The 15,181-nt window shown below is 42.1% G+C and overlaps 1 protein-coding gene across 1 annotated transcript in view; it reads right to left on the bottom strand.

Moving 5' to 3' along the window:
* Window positions 1-397: 397 nt before the first annotated feature.
* Window positions 398-15,181, bottom strand: part of LOC126508204 (calmodulin-binding transcription activator 1-like) — a 509,816-nt gene continuing 495,032 nt past the window's right edge. The window contains exon 19 of the mRNA XM_050153303.1: window positions 398-4,643. Coding sequence (XP_050009260.1) covers window positions 4,580-4,643 — 64 coding nt within the window. The 3' untranslated portion in view covers window positions 398-4,579. The remainder of the gene's footprint in view (window positions 4,644-15,181) is intronic.

Below are 15,181 nucleotides of genomic sequence, written 5' to 3'. Positions count from 1 at the left end.
TAGAGTAAGAATGGGTGCGTTTTACATTTCTTTGAGCCTGCACACGTTGTCTCTGGGTCGTGACAACCTTAGAAACGTTCCAGAATAATCTACTGGTCTTGAGAGACAACCAAAGTTCTTTTCCGAGGAAGGTAAGAAGCAATAGAAAGTCCACTTGGAGTCTTGGCCACAGGGCTTGGGATAAGTCCCCTCTCGTGTTCTCGCCAGCCATGGCAAATATTTGCCATCGCACGGATATTACAATGCCTGAAGGGAGCCTTGACGAAGAAAACTCTTAAGTTTCTTGGTTTGTGTAATTCTCTGGCCCTAGCAGAGGAGGTTGTCAACTTTTGGTCAAATGGGGGGGGGGGGGTAGCATACGTTGCAGTGTATCCAACGTGCTTAAACAGACCAATTAAAGTCAGTTGGTGGACTCATTAAGTGAAAACCACTAAGCCGTCTTCCACTTCAATATAGTAATTCAAAATGCAAACGTGCATTGGGAATGAGAGCGTGCCACGTAAGTGGGTATTGGGTTGAGTGGTAGCTATGAAGAACGTTCCAGGGAAGTGCAAGTGGACACAGTGGGCACAGAACAGGAGAATTGGGCCTGGGCTTAAGTAAAAACAAGTGTGAAGAAGACAATGGCATTTAAATGGAGTGGGTTCCAGAAAGTGTTAGGGACTCCCGTGGGGAGATTCAGTGTGAAACAGTCTGGCACTTGTTGGGAGCTAGATCTGCTGAAGTGAGGTAGGAAGACAGGCAGAACTCCGCAGTGAAGAGGACTGGACAAAGGTGAAATGGGGTGAGATGGGAGGACTAAGGGAGGCAAGCTGGAAAGGGTCTTTTTTTAAAAAACTACCCAGTAGAGCTGGGGAGTACAGCTTACTTGGTAGAGTACTTGTCTAACGTGCAGAGTCCTGGGTTTGATCCCTAGAACCACATAAGACCCTGCCTGAGGTGGATCTCTGTGAGTTCAAGGCCAGCCTGGTCTACAAACTGAGTTCCAGGACAACCAGAGCTGTTACACAGAGAAACCCTGTCTGGAAAAAGCAAACACAAAACCCCAGCCTGTTGGCACCCATAATCTCAGCATTTGAAAGCTGTAGGAAAAAGGCAAGAGGTTCAAGGGCATCCTTAAGCTTAAACAGGGAATTTAGGGGTACCCTATGCTATATGAGAACAGGTGAATTTAGAGTAAGATCTGTATTTATCATTCAAGTACCTGCACTTAAGACAAATGATTGTTGTGTTGAGAAACCACACAACGTAGGTGGAAAGCAAGTCCTCTGGGGGAGTGGCTCTAAGTGAAACACTGGGTGTGTAAATACATTGCATGTGGAAGATAAAAACTACTTCCAGTTCTAACTATGATCTCAACCTCAACGCCCTGGAGGTCAGGTTAAAGCAAAACACAGATAATATGGGGAAATTTTCTTCATTTTTAATTTACAGCAGAAAGAATATAAAGCATTCAGAAAACATTTTCCATATTTTAAGGGCAATTCAAAACATTTTGCATGGTTTCCAGCAGCTGAGTTCTTCAACAGATCCATTGACTCAATGATGCTTTACATGCACAATTACAAAAATAAAACTTACAAAAAAGAAGACATCTAGACTAATTTTACATGCAAGTCTCAGGGACCCCCCATTGGGCGCCAACTACTGTGTGGAACTGCCATAAGCGACCGTGCAGCCAGAAAGGGGTTCGTCGTAATGTCTTTATTTCATTCACACAGTACAGCTGATTTTGAATGGGTAACAAGGATAGCAATTAAATCTTCAGGAGACAGAATAAGGTTAGCTATTAATTTTATAATGAAATCCTACTCCTGGCACTTGGGAATTCAGATTATCCAAGAAAGCTGCGCCTACCTATCACCTTATATTCAAAATTAAGTGTCACAATCAAAAAAGGTGGTCAGAAATGCTTTGTTTCAGTGGAAGTACGCTTCGACCTCACCTAGAATTCACAGTTGTACTGGTAGGTTTTGACCCTACTTCTGTCCCCTCCATAAGAACTTCCTAATTCTACGTAAGTCTCTATCTTCCAGAATTTTCTAACTTATTGAGCTAATAATGTGGCATGTGAAACATTTAAAAAAATAAATGTGAGGGTTGAAGCAAATCCACTGAGGTCATTACTCTGGTCACATGATCAGTTATCTGAACCATAAGCAATGGAGTAATGTATCCAAATCCAGTATTAATATAGGATATTCTGAAAGAGCTGGCTTCACATTCTATTCCCTGTTATGAATACAATTATGTTTTTATAAATTGTCCTCAGACAGGTCAAACTGTGTCAAATAATAGGTATGGGGGGTAGGGGCAAGGATTCCAACAGCGGCAACATAACCCACACATGTAAAAACAAAATCGGGTCAGGTCAGCTTACAAATGTACAGGTGGCTGCTAGTTGTGGGGCTGTCACTGTTGTCCGCGCTGATCACGAGCAGAGAGACGTACACTGTACAGTAATCTGAGGTTGGCAGTGAAGGGAGTAATTAAAAAACAACTACGATTATAGAAAAGGCACCAAGAGCACTGACCCCAGTGTTGTTTTTAACCACAATCTTTTTGTTTCTAGCTTCCTTCTGAAGACACCAGTTTAAAGCTTATTTGTGAATATTTTTAGGCTTCACAGCAAGCCTTGAGTTTAACTCACAGTTGGCAGCCAGAACCATGTTTTTGTTTTTTAAAGAAAATCTCATACCAACCAATTCTCACACTTAACCTGGGATTTTAAACTGGCATTAGCAAATGCAAAATTGGTTCTCTCTGTTTGACATTAATAGTTTAATTTAAAAAGCATCTGTTTCTTTGGCTCCTCTTACATGGAAAGAGTACTACACCACGGCATCCCTTCAACACCAGCCTCCATGGTTTTCTCACTTTTATTTTTTCATGTGAGCAAGTTTTTATTCATTTTTTGATTTTCAGCAGGAGATATGAAAATGCCTTTTTTCTAATTTCACACTAATTCTTTTGTCAAATTTTAATTGTTCTAATGTTCTTTGTTGGTGTGAGCGGATGGTGTTAAGTTCTGTAAGGATTCATCTTATGATTATCTATTTTGCAAAAGTAACTTAATTTTCTTATGCAATATTAGCATTCACATTACTTGGCACCTTTGGCAAAAAAATTTTTTTAAATAAAATAAAATAAACTCCTGGTAGCCAAAATTAAATGTAAACATATCCTTTTTTTTTTAAAGTAATGCTACTCTGCCTTTTTTCCTATTTCTAAATACAGTAGCTCTCTTTTATTTTTTGCAGGTTAGTCATGCTTTAGCAAAATGTTCTTCTACAGAACATTTAAAATAAAGTACTCTTATAGTGAAATAAAGTTTTTTTTGTTTCATTTTACAGACCATAGCCACTAACGCTTTGCTTTTGTTCTTTTTCTTGATTTCATGCACATCTTTGTTTTAATATATACAATATATACAAACAATACATCCACATTGTTCTCGCTCATTCAGACAAAACTATACAAATAATTTCATCTTGCCATCTTATTGACCTTTGTGAATAAAATATTTAGCAATTAATATAACCCCTTTCAAATATTTTCTCGCTTTTTTTTTTCATTTCTACCTTTTATATGTACACAGAAGCCACTCCGTTTGGATGAGATAGAGCCAAAACATGGAATTTACTGGCCAAAATGCAGCACCACACTGGTCGTTTAGGTGGCAAATGTCCAGGCAAGGTTTATGATTCCTTGGAATTACTACGGTTTCCAAGGTTACTAAAAAAGGCTACATGCGTTACCAATTCTTAAGTAATTCTCATTGCAAGTGAAAGTAAGGCAAACAAATTAAAGTGCTGAACATGAGAAAAGGGACGAGATGATCACTATCCTCGCAGGTTCTTGGGAGGTGGTGGGGACAAGAAAATGGATTTAAATTCTGTAAGCTGTTTCTCGTTATTTCCCGTGCATTACCCGTTTACCACACACCCGCCCCTCTGCAAATTTTCACAAAACATTGAAAACCTGCAGATGTTAAAAGTTGCATTAAGTGTGCTGTAGAGATCCAAACAAACGAACAAACAAACAAACAGGAAAAAGAAAAACGAAACAAAACAGCGAAGGAAATGAGAACACACAGACTCAGTAATGACTCGGGTGATCTAAGCCCTCCACTGAGAACCAAAGATTCAGCTTCTTGGAAATAACCGAAGGTGCAGGCACAGCACTCCTTGTGTTGCTAGCCTCGCCCCACCTGTTCTTAGCTATATTTTTGGTATAAATATTTGTACAGTTCCACACGATGTTTGAATACAGCCCTAATGACAAGGAAAGTGGCTTCTTCCTAAGATGAGGAAGCCCTTCCAGTTCCTCCTGGTGTCTTGTTTTCCTGTGATCCAACAGAAGATTGAGTTCCAAGATGTCTTGCTGATCAAATTAAAAGTTGTCCATGAAAGTGCAAATGCAATGACCAAAACATTCTTGTTAAAATCCTGCAGCTGACTCCCCAAAACTGCAGAGGGATTGTGTTTGTGTGTGTGTATATGTGTGTGTGCACGCGCATGTTTGTTGTTGTTGCATGTCTCTGCTAAAAACAGAAATGAAAACAGTCTGAGAAGCAATGTCACATTGCTAAGGGATGCTGCTGTATGTCTTCAAGTTCCTTGGCCTTTTTCAATTCTTTCACTCTGGAAGAGAAACAAAACACAATACCAGGTGATAACTACAGAGTGAAACTGTGACCAAATAAAGGAGAGGGCTGACACCCCAGAAATGAGAAGCCCAGACAAGCCCCTTCTGAAGACTGACAACAAGAAAACTTGAGAAACTGTTGGGAGAATATTCCAAGAGGAAGATGTGACCCTGTGTTAAACATGGAGTGCTCCAAGAGCAGAGCAAAGCTATTTGCTCCGTTGTGCTGAATCAAGAGTGACACTCAAAGCTTGGGAATGTTTAATTATTTGAGGAATGTCTTCCTCTCTCTGATGGACTGTTGCGAATGCCCCACAATTCCTAGGGAATTGTGCAAACTAGAGAATTGGCACACACCTTTATTTAGCTGTAAGTAGATCAGGGACTGAATCATTGTTTTACTCCTAGACTCCAGACTGCTGGCTACCTTGAACCTGACCCAACTTTCACCAAGCTCCTCTTTCCCACTCCCCTATATTACCAAGTCTTGGATCTTCATCATTCTTGGTTCCCTCCCATTCCATACTGTAACTGTGAAGTCCATGTTCCTTCTCAGAGCTCCAGGAAGGATAGCAATAGGATCAGTACCAAAAAGGGATTTTGTCTTACTTATCACAAATACTAGAGTAAACAAATTTAACAAGGACACTCGTGGAGGGCTCAAACCAGCAATTTATTAATTGCCTCTCCAATCTACATTTAAGGTAAGGATTTGCCTTCACAAATGTGGTGCCTGAAGAGATGGGGTGCATGGGAAGAGCTGCAGGTTCTAAGAGCATCCTCTGCACACTGCAATGGCAAATGCACTGATGGCAGAACGGTCGAGTGCAAAGCAGTGCTTGCTGTGTCGGGCAGTCTGCAGATGCTACATGCCACAGAGTAACATCTGCTCCCCAGAAGTCTGCATGAGAAAACCAAGAGTTTCTGAGGACTTCCCTACATTGCTCCAGTGACAGAACAAGAAAGTATCAGTTTGGCAGTGGGCTTATTCAGAAGTCAGCCAAATGTGGCCTCTGATTATGTCCATGGTCTCTCCAACTGTTTATACCAGTCCATTAAAAGTTATTCAAGATGAGTGCTACTATCTTCTAAACACACTCAGTAAGACTCAGGCAAATAGGAACATTCTTGGAAACAAAATAAAGTACTGCTGTATTTATTGGAAAGGAATGGAAAGGAATATATATTCTAAGAAATTTAAGAACTTTCATATTTACAACCTTGAAGCAGAATCATTTCTTAGTACTGTGAAACCCTGATGTGATCTCTTCATAGAGAGAAGATGTACTCTTTTGGAAGAAAAGCTTTATCCTTTATATTAAATTGCTGTTACATATGAAAAACTTGCTTGTTTAACTTAATATACCAAACCTAGCTTAGTATGGGTTATTTATAAATGGAGTGTGATCCCCAGACTATCTTGTTGGTCTTTCTTAAAGTTACTTTTTTTTTTTTAAGACAGGGTCTTTCTGTGTAACCCTGGCTGTCTTGGAACTCTCTCTGTAACCAGGCTGGCCTTGAACTCAAGAGGTTCACCTGCCTCTGCCTCCCCAGTGCTGAGATTAAAGGTGTGCACCATCACCATCCAGCTTAATATTCATTTAACAGTTAAGGATACCATAGTATATTAGATCCTAAGATGTGGCATCATGTTGCAGCATAGAGTTGTGTATGATTACAGGCCCCTAGTTTTGGACATGCATACTTGATAAATGGCTTCTTAAAAATTGAAACATGCTATAGGTCGGTGTTCAATTTTTAAACATGCAGCATCTAGACTAACATCCCTTTTGGCTGGAACAATGCAAGGCATGCACAGATGCCAACCTCACTTCCAGACATGCAGTTCTGTGCTCACGCAGACCCATCTGCCAAAGTCCTGTCAGATGTGCATGCTATGTCAAATACCACGTTTTGTCTGTGCATTAGCACAGAACTCATTCATAGCATCACTGCTGAGACTTCTAGAGTTTCAGAATCTGATAGCACCACCCATAAAGACAGCCCTTCTAGAACCATCAGAAATGCTTTACACACATTGAGTTCATCACCGATGTGAAATAAAATGGAGAGTGAAATGTTTTAGGCAACTTCATATCAAAGAATCTATAGCCAGTTCATCAGGATATCAACTTCATATCAAAGAATCTATAGCTAGTTCATCAGGGTAGACATAGTAAAGACTTGATTTTGCAGTCACCCCCGACTCCGCGACCGACTTCTTTTGGAACTAATGTCAATTAAGTTTTCACAAAAGTTTAAATTAATGCTAAAGTAATTATGAATTAGTGATGTTCTCACAGACCACTAAGAAGGGGGTGTGTCCACACAAGACGTCTATATGGGAAAACTGGGAACATTCCAGTTTTTAGGTACGTTAATCTCATCATGGAATTCTCACACTATACTGGGACATAAACGATGTCAAAGGAGTGAAATGCCGTAGAACTTTTCTTTACACAAATGTCTGCTGAGGGGTGAACTAGAGAAAAGGGAGTGTGGAGAAAATCTAATCATACTCCAGTGTCGTCAAAGGCTGCTGAGAACCCGTGACCTTATAGTGACTGTATTCTAACAGTCATTCTCTCTAATTTATAACTGCAGAACGTAAGATTCATAGGAATCAAGCAGGCTGTCTCAACTTGTGTAGCTGATAAATGACAGAGAGCAACTTGAGCCCATGTCTGTTTGACTTCAAAGCCATTCTCTTCCACTTCAGTGCTTCTAACAGACAGGTTTTTAAAAATTCCTCCTATGTTGTTTATTCCAAAAGACTTTAGTAGGAAAAATAAATGTGAAGAAATACTATACTATGGATGGAACTGAAAGTGATTGTTTTCTCCATTCTAGGATAGCATCCTCCATGAAGTGCTGTATTGATTTTAATTACAATGTTATGGGGGGAACACCCTCATACAAAATGCCCCTGTTGTAACAATTCTGGAACCCTGAACCATGCATAAAGAATATGCCTGTAATCCCAGAAGACAGCCTGCCATGCTACACAGACATGCCCTTTTGATACCAACTCCCCCGAGACAGCAGGAAACAGGCCTGTGCCACCTGTCCTACTGACATCACAAAGGGGCTTCACAGCATTTGAACAGGTAACAAGATGGAATAGGTGTCTATGTTTTCCTTTAAATCAAATACCAGGCAGATAAAGTCATGTATTCAAGTTATATTGCCTCCAAAGAAAGTTTATACCTCTAAATTGATTTGGGATGATATCTGAAGTAATACAATTTTTCAACAAATTCTAAGAAACGGAAATTTCAAGTATTCCAATTTTTTTTTACAAAAAAAAAATCGATATTGCCTTATTAGTCACAGACTTAGATAATCACTAAACCTTTATCAACCAGAAAGACGTGAAGTTTAACAATCATGTCCGTGTCTTGTTCCTTGCTCATGTGTTTGTTCTCCATGAGCGACAAGAGATACGTGTTTCTGTATTAACTATCATGCCTGTTTAGCATTCTTTAAGATGTTTCTTTAAATTTTTATTTTAGTGCATGTGTGCACGCAGGTACGTGCACATGCCAAGTCCAGAGGGCACTTTCAGGAGTCCATGTTCCCCCTCTATCATAAATTCTGAGACTCCAGCTCCAGTGAGTGCAGCAGGAACCTCTACTCACTGAGCCGTATCACTGGCCCTAAATGGTTACTGACAACTTCATCTTATAAATGTGTTCATATGACAGAAACTAAAAAATTCAGTGGAAAAATAATTCATTTTTGTTTTACTCAAACCAAAATCAAATGTCTGAACCATTTTGCTTGGTATCTCCTGTGCTCTAGACAGGTTCAGTACATGAACTTGGTAAACATAGACCTGAATTTGTGAAGTTAGATTCCTAGTTGAAAATGCAGTACTTGTGTTTACTGCCCAGACAACTTAGAGCGCAGGCACTTAGTAAACCTTGTGCTCACAGCAGCTAAGGATTGTTGAGGTCTGGGTTTTCTTAAAGAATTACGAATACGAGGCTCATATAGGACTAAGAAAGAAGTGCCCATTATCTAGCTATCTATGAATGAATTGTACTTGTTTCTGAATCCCATTACCCAGAAGACAGGCAAACTAGTTTTCCATGTCAGACTACAGACAAATACAGGACAGAAGCTACGGTTCTTATAAGGGCAATAGGCATTGTTTGTTTCCTTTAAGGAGAGCTATAAAAACCACATTTCTATTTTTAATTATGCATATGTGTGCGTGTCTATGTGGGGCATATGCACAAAAGTGTAGATGCTCTCCCCTGGAGCTGGAGCTACAGGTGGATGCCAAGAACCCAACTTCCATCTTCTGCAAGAACAGCAAGTGTTCGTAACCACTGAACCATCTCACCATGCCCAGGACCGTATTTTGACTCTCCTATCAGTAATCTGGAAGGTACTCGACTAGCTTGGAGGTACAGAAAACCAGGATCTTTCAAATATTAACAGAAAAGCCCACGATTTTTCTCGAGCATTCTAGGCTGTAAATAACTGACACTCTGAGATACCATGCCAGTACAATCTCAACTACAGAGAGAAAGCTGCATTATAATGGACTCGAGTAATGTAAAAGCAAAGCCCTGAAAGCCAGCAGAAGCCCACAGGGTTGACTCCATCAGATGTCTAGTGAGAATTCATGAATAAATGGAAAAGGCCTGCTTCAGAAACCCTAGTGAACAATGGTCCATGGGAAAAGCGTCAGGCAAAGCCGCTCAGCCAGAGAAATGCTTCATGAGTCAGTGGCTTTCAGCAGGCAGAGTCTCACGGTACTGGCCGTCAAAAACCCACAAGGCAGCCTGATGCTGCTTTCTGGTTAGTTACCTGTTGCTCTCAGGGCTGCAACAGCTTGTGGGGGATTTAGGAAAAGAGAGATCTTGCCATATTCCAGAAATCTCATTTGGATTGCAAAATAAAAAAGACAGAGAGGCCCAATAAGAATGACAGAGAGCATGTTGTCTGCAATTTAACACACCCCACTGTGTTCCAAAAATATTCATTTCCTAAAAGAGGCAAGTGAGACACAATTACTTTGAGATTCATGACACATTATTCCACATTCATTTCTGACTTCTTGGATGCTCAGGGACACTTGGAATCCAAACCTCATGCCTATTTTACTAAAGATTTAGCTTTAGTGGGCCCTTGACCAACTGTTGGCCTTTCTACAGCAGTACCCTTTCAAGTGGGGTCAGAAAATGGTGCCTTGGATAAAAGGATACAGCAAAGCAAATGCTGGTTTGTAACTTCCAGAAGCTGGTAACAACCTGCTGCAAAAAGGAAAGGGTTTGAAACCGGTTCTCAAATACAGGAAAACCTGTGGCCTAAATATTTGTGATTGAACATGTTACCTCTTCTTCCTCTAAGAGAGACTGAGACCTGCACCCGCCTTTACTGAACATGAGCAGAAAAGCAGTCATTTCCAAATACAGGTTATTAAATGCCACAGGGATCATAGCCCTCCTTGACTGTGGGGAAAGGAGACACCTGTCTAGGAAATACCGAGAATGGCCTCCCTCATTTATGAGGGACACAAAAGGACTGTCCTCAAAACAGAAGAGCAAAACCAATCTGTATCTTTGTGTTCTCATGCATTTTCAGCCAATTATATCAATACCTTGGAGGCCAAGTTGTTTCCTGAACATGTATCTCAGTGGTTTGGCTGTAAAACTGGACAACACTATATGAGACACATCAGAAGTCCGTGTGGAAAATGGTACTTCCCCTATAGACCTTTGGAAATTTTCTTAAACCTTAACAGAAAACTAATGTATCTAAGAGAAGAAAGAAAGAAAACAAAGCCCCAAGCCAAAAACCTTCCCACAAGCTTATGAAGAAGTTGGTAACTCCATTTTCAGTTACTGGGTAAATCAGGAGGTAAGTCTGGGTGAAAGGCCAGACACAAATGACCTGCACTAGAAGGGTACTGGTGTCCTTTCTCAGACACAGAGGTCATTTTGGGTCACCCTGCAGCTGGGACGAGCCCGTGGTGTCCTAAAACTGCTGATGGTGGCGCCTACCTTTGTGGCGGTCCTTCTGCTGTGGACCTAAGAGTTTGGTCAACAGCATGGTTCACACTGCATCATGAAATTTAACTGTCCATTTCCATTACTTCTTAACACATAAACCTCTGACTGATTTTCCGTACTTTACAAACTAACAGAATAAGCATGTTATCCTCTTTGACATGCCATCCCAGGTACACTGAGGGAATGCTCAGCTCCCAAGGAGTTCCACTTGGGGACTACAAACGGGGGGGGGGGGTGCCACTGCAGGTTCCTGAGGAAGAGAGAGGGAGAGGAGATCTTATTGGCAACTGCAAAGCCATAGACAAGTCATTTCTCAATAAAGAGCCAGATAAATGGTCCCATCCCAGAAGGACCCTCAAACCCTCCTGACTCCTCTCTCTCAAGCTCCCTGCTGACTGCATGAGGCATGAGGGATGTTATGAAATTCCAGCTTCCCATGCATGAGTGGGAGTCTTCGAGTTCATGGCAGAATGCAGCAGGCACGAGAGAAATTTAAGTAGGGACTCCAGTTGGCACTGAGATCACCTTTAGAAAATGTGCTCTTGACAATGATCACCACTGACATACCCGAAACTAACAAGCTTCAAAAGTGCGTAAGCAACCACTTCTAATAGAAGGTCCGTTCCTTTCAGCAGGCTCTACGAACCGCATTTAACATGCAAGCTACTACCCCTGAGTTAAACTGAGTGCTAGGCCATGCACCTGTCTTCCTGGAGTGGTCGCTGTCATGTCTGATGAAAACAAGTGTTATCTGTGTATGCAGTGGAAGAGGTGGAGCCTCGTCTACTTCAGGCACAGATATCTCCAAGAGGCTCTACCACATGGGACCTGAATGCTCTTCTCAAATGGCAAACAACTGTCTAACATTAGAGTGGGAACCGCTGAAGTTACCAGTATAGCTGGGTCTCTGGTTTTGTTTCCAAGTTTCTCCTTCAGCAGCTATTCATAGTTGGCTTGTTTTATTTCTGATTTTAAAGCAGTCACAACTGTTCTACACATAAGTCACTACTCAGGAAAAACTTGTAAAACCTCATTGTCATATCAAGCTGGCAAGGCAGCAGCTTGTAGAGGCTGACAGAGGTAACCTCCATGCAACACTGATCTAGCTTCCTCTCAAGTGTTACATAAGAAAAAGTTACCAGAGTTTACTCAGGTTCCAGTCCAATGCTGTGAGCTTTATGAAGGTTTCCTGTGCCTTACAATGCATTTCAGCTGCACTTGCCGATGCTCCTGTGCCTATCTGCAAACTGGGATCGTATTCTCAGACCTCGGGAACACTGGCAATGTCTACTGCCTACCTAGTCAAGACACTGTCTTTAAAACACAAATGCTTCTGGAGCAGCCACTCCCAGAGTGACACGAATCTCTCAGCTCAGATTGCGCACATGTTTTCTTTCTTTTCTTTTCTTTTTTTCTTTTTTTTTTTTTTTGTTTGTTTTTCGAGACAGGGTTTCTCTGTGACTTTGGAGCCTGTCCTGGAACTAGCTCTGTAGACCAGGCTGGTCTCGAACTCACAGAGATCCGCCTGCCTCTGCCTCCCGAGTGCTGGGATTAAAGGCGTGCGCCACCATCGCCCGGCTAAAGCGCACAAGTTTTCATCGGTAACTGCAGTTCAGTGCTGACATCCAGCAAGCCTTTTGTGTACGCTCAGTGTCCTAGGCAGGCTGTGAAGGGCAGCGCTGTAGCTTCACTTTCCTCACAGCACAAGGGAAGAGTGATTTAAAAACTCAACTCTAGGGGCAGGGTGACAGGGAAGTAGTATCTATAAATAATTTTTTTAAAAAAAGCCTAGTACTTCCTAATGGGCTTTTTTAACTAAGAAATTTTGAGAAAATGAAAGTTGAGGAAAAGATGTAGCCAGGTATTGTAATTACAAAACCACTTGCTGAGTTTTCCTTGTAATACAGTCTCATGTAAGCAGGAAGGCCTGTGTGGAAGGCACTCCGCCTGGTCTGAGCATGCTGGGCAGTGGTCTCAAAAGGTCCCTCCCTCACACTTCCTCATGCATATGACCCTCTACCTTAAGTGACTGCTCTCCTGTTGCATAAAACAGCAGTGTTAGTAGTCAGGGTTAGTTTGTATTTTATTTTTCATTCAGAATGGATGTGAAACTTACTGGCAAACCTACGCTGCAGCCCCATGCAAGCAAGCAAAAAGCAAAATATTGAAAATGGAAGATAAGGAGAAACTGGCTAGCAGGCAGCTAAACTCACCCTTTTGTACAGCCTATGGTCCACCAGGGGGCTTTAGACAGTAAAACAACACCAGAGAGCTATTAGCATATGAGGGTCACAGCAGAAATCTTAGCAATAGCTTTATGTCAACCAGAGACTACCAAGTGTTTTCTTCAGTGGGGAAGGAAGAGAAGGGTGATGGCAGGGGATGTGAAATGAGCAGGAAGAAAACCCATCAACTTGCTTTTAAAAACCATCGGGGGGGTCAAATGACTTAGAAATGGGACACCTGCCGATTTCTGAGGCCACTGTCTACCTACCTTGTTGAGAGGGTACCACGAAGTTTTCTATTTATACAGACTGTAATGCTTCTAACAGACAACAACCATGACAGTGCTGCTCCTGAAAGCAGTGCTAAGCAAACCAGAATGGTCTGCACACACCCAGGGAAAACACAAGTTAAAATAACCCTCAGGAGAGAGGTCCAGGGCTTCGCCATGCTCCTTAATGAGATGCTAAATGAACACACAAAAATGGAGAGTAATACACACTTCCCAGCCAGTATGCAAAGGCTCCTGCTGTTGGCTTGTACAATTTTCTATCATCTGAACCACAGAAGGCCAACAAAAGAGCAACAGTCTTTATTTTGCTGCAAACTGTGAGCAGACACAGCTCCAAACCTGATGCTCTCTTCACAGCAGACCTTGCCAGCCCCACTGGTTAGGGCAGAAACTCAAGACAGGTGAGACATTCGGCAAATTCTTCCCAGCAGCTCAGAGGTAAGAGCAGGGTTCCTCTGTCCAGCCTACGTTAGGAAGCAGTCTTTTATGCAATCATATTTTCAATATCTTACTCATTCAACTCGCCCACTGTAAACACAGACCACACCTTCAGAAGGAACACACACTGGAAACTCAGTGAAGGGTTTCAGGTAGCTTTGCCTACACTCCTTTCCTCATGTGCATTTGAACTCAACACAGCGCAGTTTAACCTTCAAATGTTCTTGGAAATGGCCTCTGGAGCGGATGAACCAGCCTCATGAAGTAGAGCAGTGACTGCATAGGGGTTAAGTCTACCTGTCTCTGTGCTGGACAGTCTTTTGGGGACTCTCATTCTACAGGCAAAAGAGGGGGGGCAGTGACCACGTGAGGGTATAAGAAAAAGAACCTAGGGAGTTCAAGGTATTTTACCAACTGAAGAAACTCAGCTGTCCTACCAGGTTGTGAGCGCACAACTGCTAACTGAAACACAAGGCGTAAAAGCAGAGACAGGAGATGGACTCTGGGAAAACATGCAGAATCACTTTCGTTATGTGAAGAACACTTTTAGTTTACTATCCCTTTCCTGCAAGGACTTCCTCAGTCAGCTTATTCACACTGTATTTCATGTGCTAGCTCCTGGGGCAGGAGTAGGAGAGGATGGTGGTGGTGGTGGAGGTGAAACCTTGATCCAAGGCAGGGAAGACAGCATCCAGGGAATGTACCTGATGTCCCGTGTTCCATCTAGAGACTGCCTGGCATCTTAACACTTACTTTTTAAAGTTTTATGCATATTTCTTTCTATAGTCACACAGATGTGTGTCTGTGTTGACTTACGTAAGAGTTTAAGTTCCCAGTTAAACTTCAAGCAAGTCTCAAGGGCAAAGTATTTTCAAATATTAGCAACTTAAATGGCTTTAAGAGTAAGAAAAACTGAAGTGAAAGCTCTGACATGAAACTGAACGCAAGGCTTTCGGGATGGTTCAACAGCAGAGAGCAGGCAGCACAGAGCCAGCTCGAGTCTGCTGCTCTCACACGCACAGCTCCTGGTGCCTGGGAAATCACACACCACATGGAGGGGAGCCTCAGTGCAGCACCAGCAGCCACTGTTACAGACTCCTGACTTCATCTGCGGAGAGAAAGCGAGGCTCCTCTCCAGCCCCAGAAGCCTCAGTCTTCACCAAGGAAGCTCCCATCTGAGGAAAGACTCCTCCAGCATAGCTCCATGAGAAGATGCTCTGTCCTCCGTTCCCTGCTCTCACCTTGGACCAAATCAGACTGGCTCTCTGTGGTCAACTGAATGGAAATACTATCTTCTACATGTCCAGCAGAGGGCACCAACTGCTTAGTGGAACTTCCACAGGCAAAAAACTAGATGGCATTTAAGCATCTTTTTTCTTTTCCCCTTGATTTTCTATGTGGATGTCTATTAGCAGGGTAAACACACAGTGAAGCCCATAATGCGAACTGGCATATGAGTTAAAGAGGTTAAAGAGAAATTTGAACTAAAAGCTAAGTCCAAGTAAATTACATGCACGCCCAAATCAAAATAGGAAGACATGGTTTTGGGTCTCCATGG

The sequence above is a fragment of the Alexandromys fortis genome, unplaced genomic scaffold (genome assembly GCF_014885135.2).
Source record: "Alexandromys fortis isolate MF-2015 unplaced genomic scaffold, M_Fortis_MF-2015_v1.1 scaffold_88, whole genome shotgun sequence".
NCBI classification, from domain to species: Eukaryota; Metazoa; Chordata; class Mammalia; order Rodentia; family Cricetidae; genus Alexandromys; species Alexandromys fortis.
This window is presented reverse-complemented; position numbering and strand designations above follow the sequence as displayed.